This window comes from Vitis vinifera, chromosome 9 (assembly GCF_030704535.1).
Source record: "Vitis vinifera cultivar Pinot Noir 40024 chromosome 9, ASM3070453v1".
In the NCBI taxonomy this organism is placed as follows: Eukaryota; Viridiplantae; Streptophyta; class Magnoliopsida; order Vitales; family Vitaceae; genus Vitis; species Vitis vinifera.
The window spans coordinates 5,212,757-5,222,765 of NC_081813.1; the positions used below are offsets into that span (position 1 = coordinate 5,212,757).

Genomic DNA, 10,009 nt, shown 5'->3' on the forward strand with positions numbered 1-10,009 from the left:
ACAAGGAGTCACACTTAGGGTTTTTCTTTCTTATTTTGTTTACACTTTTAAAAAATAAAACAAAAATAAGTGGCGACTCCAAGTCAGTTTTTTTAATGAATTAAATCATTTTTCAAATATAAAAAGCGAGTTTCGCCATCGAGTGGGAAACGCATGAGCCGAAATACAGGGTCCACAAACATTTAAATTTAAATAAATCTACATTCTAGTATTTAATTTTATGTATCCTTAATTTTTATTATTATTTATATAAATAAAATATTATAGTATAAATATTAAGTGTCAACAAATATATATTACATTATTTCATAGTATAAATCATCTACTTATTTATTAATATTCTTTATTAATATCACAATTTAATAACGTTATTTGGTGACAAAATTACTCAATTTGTCAGGAAATAATATAATTACCAACGAAACCATTTTGTAAGCAAAAATAGATAAAAAGTTGTAACTTTTAGTAAGGAAATTATTTTCATCACAAAAAATTATAATTAGTGATAAATATTTTCATAGGAAAATAGTTTATTTTCGTCACAAAAGTGTTTGCGCCCAAATTTTCCCGCCACATCTTTAAACTACAATAATTTCAAATTCATTAGGAAAAGTTTGTAGAAAATTGGCATTATTGACAACATTTAAAATTTCATCGATAAAAGTTACTTTTAGTGACAAAAGTAGACTTCGCCCCTAAATTTTTGTCACGAAAAATACATTTTCTTATAGTGAATGCATGAAAAAATGAGAGTTAAATATGAATTAACATACATATAAATTTATTAGAAAAATATTGACAATCTTAAGTATATAAATTTAAGAAAATCTAAAATTTTGGTCATAATTATTCATGATCACATCAAATATATATAGGAACGGTTGAAAATAATGAAAGGTATAATCAAATGAGACTACGATAGAAAATAATGAAACCAAAGAATTTGTCTTTAAAAGTTACAAAAAAAAAAAAAAATGAGAGTCAAATGTTAATTAATGAGATGTTGGTATAAATTTAATAAGAGAAATATTAATAATGCTTAAGCATATGAATTTAAGAAAATCTAAAATTTTGGTCATAATTATTCATTATCACATCAAAATAGGATGCTTGAAAATAATGAGAGCAAGGTATAATCATACAAGACTATGATTATCAAACTACTTCAAAATCAAAATCCTTAATAGAATCAAATCATCAAGATGATGTTAGACTTTTTCAAAACATTGAAGAAAATCTAAGCCAAAGTTCCAATCACCAAGAAATATGCATAAAAGATAGTTGCCGGCCAAAGACCTTAAATGTAATCACTAAGGAATAAGAATTGATTTTAGAATTATTTATTAAGGTTAAAGATTCTTCAATAAAAACATAATTATGTGAAATTTGTAAGAAATCTATTTCTAAACTAGAAATGAAAAAAAAAACTATAAAACCTTACAACATCGATGAAATCTTGACAAGATTTAACTATAATTCCCTAAAAAAGTGATTATTAAAGATCTTCAATAGGAAATATGATGATGTTAGAAGTTAGAGAATTAAGACAATAAACCAACATATGTTTAACAAACCTTCAAGAACAAATTAATTAGATAGTAAGTAATAAGAATTAATATATCCTAAAATCCTTATAAGTTAATGAAGATTTATCACACTTATATCTCAATGTTATAAATAAGGTCATCTTTAAAAAATGCAATGTTTCCCTAACAATTGTGATTAACAATGAGTTCATCGCTAAGATTACTTGCTGTCTTAATAGATTCAGGAGTAGCTTCTTTATGGCATGCTAATAGGTCAAACTTAAGATTAGCTACAAATTGTCTAAGGCTCATATCAATAATCAAGGGGTGCACACAACATCTAATTTGGTATAAGATTTAAGAGAAGAAATATTCTTGGAATGCCCTTTTTAATTGTCTACCCTATCACTAGAGTAGATGGTCAAGGTATAAGACTAAACTCTTAAATCAAGAGACTCTTATTGAATTTGCATATCCTCTAAAAAGAAACCTAAATAAATTAAGATCCTTGATTATTTCTAACAAAAATACAGGCTAAGGATAATCATATCATTTTTTTAGTTCAAGAAGTTAGATCTAAGAGAATTGAAGAACAATTGGAAGTTAAAAAGACTCAAGATGCTATCCAATAATTCAAAGAAAAGTTGGTTAGAGAAGCCCATCCTAAATTCCCTAATGTATTTTGGCATAGGGATGAACATGTTATAGAACTACCTTACAACCTAGAATTTAGGGAAAATGATATTCCCACTAAGGCAAGACCAATTCAAATGATTCAAAAACCATTGAGATATTATGAAAAGGAAATTTAAGAACTCTTTGATAAAAAATTAATAAAGAATCTAAATCTCCTTGAAGTTGTGTATGCGCAAATTTCGTGAAGTCTTGCAAAACAACCAAAAACTATAGGAAAAATATATGTGATAAAAACTTTATATTAAAATTAATTGATTGTGCGGTACTAACTCAAATATAATATTCTTTACAAAAGAATATTTTCCCTTTGATTCATTCACTTTTATTACAATCCTAAAGATGATGACAAGAGTCTTTTCTTGATTTTTGAAAATCAATCCAAGGCCTAGAGTGGTTTTTTCTCGAATGAACTTGTTAAATGGTGAAAAACACATATGCAGTACTTTTGCATTTTCTCATACTTGCAGGGAGATTTTATAAAATCTTTTTTTTTCTCTGTAAAGCTTTTTTTCCTATGTGAAGTCCTTTTGCCAATCTCTCTTTTCCTTGAAAGAAGTCACCTTTATTTATATGTGAAAATAGGAAATTAAATTTTGAATTTCAAGATTTGATTACTTCATTCAAGGAATTTGGTTCCTTGATTGTTCTCATAACTTTTCTCCTTCCTCGCTAAAGTTTTGTCAACAAGATAATATCTATTATTTGGTTGGAGATTTTTGCTCCCTTTTTTTAGGAAATTTGTTAAAAAGAGAATATCTATTTCAACTTCTCTTCGATTAGAAGACTTAATTTCATAGTCTTCCAAATTTTACTACGTGTTACCTTCTGAGTTGCATGCCACATGTCTCATGACTTGTCAAGCCTAAATTTTGTTGAAATATGAAGTTACAATTTTGAAGTCCTATTTAATGGTAATTTAATCCACTAAAAATTTGGATAGCTACAAATTTCTCTATTGTTTATGTTAAAAAAACAAACAAAATTTGAAAGAGGAACACCTAGGCTTGTGATTAGTTACAAACCCCTTAATGAAGCCTTAAGATGGATTAGGTATCATATTCCAAATAAGATAGACCTTCTTCAGAGATTAGCTAAGTGTAGGATATTCTCTAAGTTTGACGTGAAATCAAGCTTTTTTGGCAAATCCAGATCATAGAAAAAAAAACCATGTATAAACCAACTTTTACAATACCATTTGGACATTATGAATGGAATTTAGTATCGTTTGGTCTTTAAAATGTCCTCTCATAATTTCAAAACATTATGAGGCAACTGTCCTAATGATGAACTCATTGTTAATTACAATTGTTAGGAAAATATTTCATTTTTGAAAGATAACCCTATTTATAACATTGAGATACGAGTCTGATGAACCTTCATTGACTTTTGAGGATTCTAAGATATCTTGATTTTTATTACTTAAGATCTTATGAATTTTTTCTTGAAGGTCACTTAAACTTGTGTTGGTGTATTGTCTTAATTCTTGAACCTCTATGCGTGCGTGCATGCGTCGGTGGGTGCGTGCGTGTTCTCATAACAATTGCAGCAGCTCTTGCATCTAGCCCTGAAGTTGGCTCATCCATGAATATTATTGAGGGATTTGCGACAAGCTCAACTGCAATGGTCAGCCTCTTGCGCTGCTCGGTTGAGAGACTATTTACACCTGGCAACCCAACTAGTGCATCCCTCAATGGGGTCAGTTCCACGAGCTCCATGACTTCCTCAATGAACATCTGTAACCATTAGCAAGGATTAGAAATTGTTTGAACCAGCACTTTTCCCCAGAGTGAAGCTCAACCAATTTTGAAAAATCTGGAAACAACTCAGGAAAGTCTCACCATTTTGGTTTTAGCATCCACATCAGGAGACAACCGCAACCAACCTGAGTAGAGCAAGGACTCATGGATAGTAACATAAGGAGAGTGGATGTCATTCTGCTCACAGTATCCAGAAATTTGAGCAAAAGTCTCTTGCTTCTTTGGGTAGCCAGAAATGCTGATGTTTCCCTCAATATATCCACCAGTTTTCCGACCAGCCAATACATCCATGAGAGTGGTTTTACCAGCGCCACTAACACTCATCAGAGCTGTTAGAACACCAGGCCTGGAAGCACCACTCACCCCCTTTAGAAGCTCCAATTTGTCTTCAAGGACACCTTGACTTTTCATTTCCTACAAATTCAATTCAAACAACTTGGTTCTCATTTTTGGTTTATTAGTTCAGTAACAAAACTTCAGTGGAGCTAGTGTTAGAAATTTACATGCTATATTCGATTCCAATATGCTTGCAACATGAATCAAAACCGAAAAGACTAAGAATAGTCTACTTACCTCCAGCCATTGTAGTTGGTTTCAAAAACCCAGATTTCCAAACTCTAATCTCTCCTTTTTTTAGATGGTGTTTTTCTGAAGATAATAGCAGAGTGAGTTCGGGACCATTTTCTGAAAAAATTTATAACAGTGGCTTCCATCAAACCACGTTGCCTCTTGCCACCATGTTGAGCAGTTGGTGGAACGTGTTCCTTAATCGTAGCGGAAGTGAGATGGTGGAAGACTTGGTCAAAGTGTTGGACCATATCATGAAGTGAGAACGTGTGAACTCACACGTGTATTCAACTTACATTCTCCCACTTGGTCCACACCTTTAACCTAATGTCCTAATTTAGTCCATCAATTGTCCCATTAAGTAACAAATACATGAATCATGGTGATAAGTCCTCTATTTAACGAGTGTTACCTTCCATGTATTACAATGTACTCATTTCTTAACATTATACTTTATGTGGCAATATTACTTAATGAATAAACCCTATGTTCATTCTTGGTCCAATGAAGTTGAATTTTCTCAAAATTAAATAAAAAGTGCGCATCAATATGAGAAAACATCATAATAAGAGTTTGTACAATAGAAACTACATAAGGGAACTAAGTCCCATGTTCACTACATGATCCTTGAATTTCAATGGTGGCATGCCCTTAGTCAAAGGATCAGCGATCATCAATTCAGTGCTAATGTGCTCAATAACCACTTTCTTTTCTTTAACACATTCTCTTATGGCTAGATACTTAATGTCGATATGTTTGCTTCGACTTCCACTTTTATTGTTCTTCGCCATAAAGACTGCAGCTGAATTGTCGCAATATATACTCAATGGCCTAGATATTGAATCCATAACTCTAAGCCCGGAAATGAAACTCTTAAGCCATACACCATGTGAAGTAGCCTCAAAACAAGATATGAACTCAGCTTCCATAGTAGAAGTAGCAGTCATGGTCTGCTTAACGCTCCTCCAAGATATAGCTCCACCGGCCAATATAAAAATGTATCCAGATGTTGATTTACGTGAATCAACACAGCCAGCAAAGTCTGAATCTGAGTAGCCAACTACCTCTAAATTGCTTGTTCGTCTGTACATAAGCTTGTAATCTTTGGTTCCTTGAAGATATCTCATCACTTTCTTTGCAGCTTTCCAGTGGTCTATACCTGGGTTACTCTGATATCGTCCTAACATTCCAACAGCAAATGCAATGTCAGGCCTTGTGCAGACCTGAGCATACATCAAACTTCCGACTGCAGGTGCATATGGAATGTTCTTCATTTGTTCCCTCTCAAGATCGTTTTTCGGGCATTGGTCCAGATTGAACCTATCACCCTTCACTATAGGAGAAATACTAGGTGAACAATTCTTCATCCGAAATCTCTCTAAAACTTTATTGATATAGGTTTCTTGAGACACACCTAAGATACCTTTAAATCTGTCTCTATGGATCTTAATGCCAATGACATAAGATGCCTCGCCCATATCCTTCATGTCGAAATTTTTAGAGAGGAATTGTTTTACCTCATGAAGTAAACCCTTATCATTGGTTGCAAGTAAGATGTCATCCACGTATAAAACAAGAAAACAAACTTTACTCCCACTGACCTTAAGGTATATGCATTGATCCATAACATTTTCAACAAAACCGAATGAAGAAATTATGTTATGGAATTTTAAATACCATTGGCGGGATGCTTGCTTCAAACCGTATATGGATTTCTTAAGCTTACAAACCAATTGCTCACCATCACTAGAGGGGAATCCTTCAGGTTGTTTCATGTAAACCTCCTCCTCTAGCTCCCCATTAAGAAATGCTGTTTTCACATCCATTTGTTGCAATTCTAAATCAAAGTGGGCTACTAATGCCAATATAATGCGCAAGGAATCTTTCTTAGATACAGGAGAAAAGGTTTCCGTGTAATCGATTCCTTCTTTCTGAGTGAACCCCTTTGCAACAAGTCTGGCCTTGTATCTCTCAATGTTGCCTAATGAGTCTTTCTTTGTCTTAAAAACCCATTTACAACCAATGGTTTTTGCACCATTAGGCAACTCAACAAGGTCCCAAACATCGTTGCACTTCATGGAACTCATCTCATCCTTCATGGCATTGTACCACAATTCTGATTCTTTACAACTCATGGCTTGTGAAAAAGATTCGGGATCATTTTCGGCTCCTATATTGTAGTCACATTCCTGTAGATACACTACATAATCATTAGGAATTGCTGACCTCTTAGTTCGAGTAGACCTTCTTAAGGTTGCACCAATATCTTCTAAGGAAGTATGAGGTTCAACTTGTTGTCCAGAAGTATCAGGAATCTCCTGATCAACTTGATCTACTGGAATGTTGTCAACAGCTTGTGGAACTTCAACAACTGGTTGAACTTCAGTGATTGTTCGTTCTACACCCGATTGTACTTGAGGGGTGTTATGAACAATAAACAATCTATCACTTGAAGTGGAAGGTTGAGACTCTGTATGATCAATATCAGAAACTATGTTTCTAAATTGATCGCTCCCACTGACCAAGTCATATTCAAGAAATTTAGCATTTCTCGATTCCACAATCCTAGTGCTGTGAGATGGACAGTAAAATCTGTACCCCTTAGACTTTTCAGCATATCCAATGAAATACCCACTAATAGTCCTTGGGTCCAGTTTCTTCTCTTGTGGATTATAAATTCTCACTTCAGACGAGCATCCCCAAACGCGCATATGTCGCAAACTCGGTTTCCAACCTTTCAATAACTCAAATGGCGTCTTTGGGACAGCCTTGGTTGGAACTCGGTTTAATATATACACAGCTGTCTTAAGTGCTTCAGTCCATAAGAATTTAGGAAGTTTTGAGCTGCTAAGCATACTCCTCACCATGTCCAATAAAGTTCGGTTTCTTCTTTCTGCTACACCATTTTGGTCTGGAGAACCAGGCATGGTGTATTGGGCAACAATCCCATGCTCTTGAAGAAACTTCGCAAATGGTCCAGGTGATTGTCCATCTTCCAAGTATCTACCATAATATTCTCCACCTCTATCTGATCTCACAATCTTAATTTGTTTACCATATTGTTTCTCTACTTCTGCCTTGAAGACTTTAAAGACATCTAAAGCTTCATTTTTATTATGAAGTATGTAGAGATACATGTATCGTGAGAAATCATCTATGAAAGAGATGAAGTATTTCTGACCATGAGAGTCCATGTCAAGACTACATATATCAGTATGTATGATCTCTAGTATGGTGGAACTCCTAGTAGCACCTCTTTTTGACTTATTGGTCTGCTTACCCTTAATGCAGTCCACACAAGTCTCAAAGTCAGTAAAATCTAGAGTACTAAGTACCCCATCATTCACCAATCTTTTGATTCTATCTATGGAGATATGACCTAATCTCCGATGCCACAATGTAGAGGAATCCTCTTTTACAACACATCTCTTAATGCCAGTTTGGACATGCAATGAATTATAAGCAGTATCATTTTGTAAGAATATACAATAAAGACCATCAGACAAGATACCATTCCCAACACATTCAGATTTATAAATCAAACTGAAAGATGTTTCTGAAAAATGAAAGGAATATCCAAACGGTACAAGTCTAGAAACTGAAATCAAGTTTCGTGAGAAACTTGGTACATAAAAAGTCTTTTGAAATTCTAAAACAAAACCACTATTTAAAGTTAAATAACATGTCCCTATTGCTTCCACATGCGAGCCCATCTTGTTTCCGGATAAGATGAATTGCTCACTTGTCACTGGCTTCCTTAGGTTTTGCATACCCTGCAAGGAATTTGAAATGTGGATTGTAGATCCAGAATCAATCCACCATGTGTTGGTGTTTACATTAACCATATTAGATTCATAGCAAACAAATGAGGTAGGGTTACCTTTCTTCTCAAGCCAATTCTGAAATTTCAGACATTTTTTCTTCACGTGTCCTTTCTTTTTACAGAAAAAACACTTTTCGTCTTTCTTAATGTCAGATTTAGGAGGAATTTGTTGCTTTCCTTTCTGACTAGCTTGAGGTTTTCCTTTCTTTCCTTTCCTTTGCGTCACCAGCATGGCACTTTCTCCTTGTTCCATCAATAACCTTCCTTCCTCTTGAACACACATGGTCATCAATTCATTGATAGACCACTTATCCTTATGTGTGTTGTAAGAGATTTTGAAAGGTCCATACTGAAGTGGAAGAGTGTTAAGGATAAAGTGCACCAAGAAAGATTCAGACATTTCTACCTCGAGTTTCTTCAATTGAGCCACAATGTCCCTCATCTCCATGATATGTTCACGCACACCTCTTATACCGGTGAGCTTCAGGGATGTGAACTTCATAATTAGGGTGCTTGCCAAGGCTTTATCTGAAGTGACGAATTGCTCGTCAATAGCCTTTAACAATTCACGGACATTCTCATGTTGCTCGATTGAACCACGTATACCAGCACTGATTTTTGTCTTAATGTACATCACGCTAAGGCGATTAGATTTCTCCCAGCGTTCGTACAATAAAATTTGTTCAGGTGTGCTGGTATCAGTGATCTTATGCGGTTCATCTTTCCTTATAGCATAATCTATGTCCATGCACCCTAATTGAAGAAGACTTCTCTCCTTCCATATCTTAAAATTATCTCCTCTAAGTTCGGGAACCTCACAACGAATATCAGATATGCTAGGTAAAACTGCACAAAAGGATTACAAGCTTATTAAAAATTTGAGGCTTTAATATAAATTCATGCTTTACCAATGTAGAACATGCTTAAAATTGAATCTAATTTTATTAAAAATTGCCTGTGGGCTAAATCTTTAATTCAATAAGATTCATTATCTTTATAATAGACTTTATCAAACTATTTTATTAAATCATGAAATTTATTCTAAATATAGTTTGATATTTTCTGTCTATAATCTTTATGATAAACTTATTAAATTAATTCTTCCTAACTCCTGTGGGTAAATTAGAAAAAATTAATTTTAATATTTTATCCTAATTAATTATATAAATATAATGAAAACCCTGTGGGGTAAAACATCATATTTATATAGTTAATTACAATTAATATCCATAATGCGATCCTTATTAATATATAATTTTTTTATATAATTAAGGATGCTGTGGCTATTCCTTAATTATTTAAAAAATCATATGGATTCACTAGACATTAAAATCATATGATATAATTTTAATATATCTAACTAAATTTTAGGCAACAATTGCATGCATACTATATGATATAATCTTAATATATCTAACTAAATTTAGTCAACAATGTCAACAATTGCATGCATACTATATGATATAATCTTAATATATCTAACTAAATTTTAGGCAACATTTTTACATATACAAACATATAAAGCAGTATATAATTATTTATTTTGCATGTATAAAATTTACATGATAATTTTAAAGGTATGAATGAGTGCCTAAATACAAATAAAACACAATTAATTCCATGCCCAATATAGTTAAAAT

General features: G+C 33.2%; 1 protein-coding gene across 1 annotated transcript; it reads right to left on the reverse strand.

The window, feature by feature from the left end:
- Positions 1–8,554: 8,554 nt before the first annotated feature.
- Positions 8,555–9,117, reverse strand: LOC132254361 (uncharacterized). Its single transcript, XM_059739841.1, has 2 exons — positions 8,720–9,117; positions 8,555–8,639 (listed from the first exon to the last, which is right to left on the reverse strand). The coding sequence occupies exons 1-2, from the start codon at positions 9,115–9,117 to the stop codon at positions 8,555–8,557; spliced, it is 483 nt and encodes a 160-aa protein (XP_059595824.1).
- Positions 9,118–10,009: the final 892 nt, after the last annotated feature.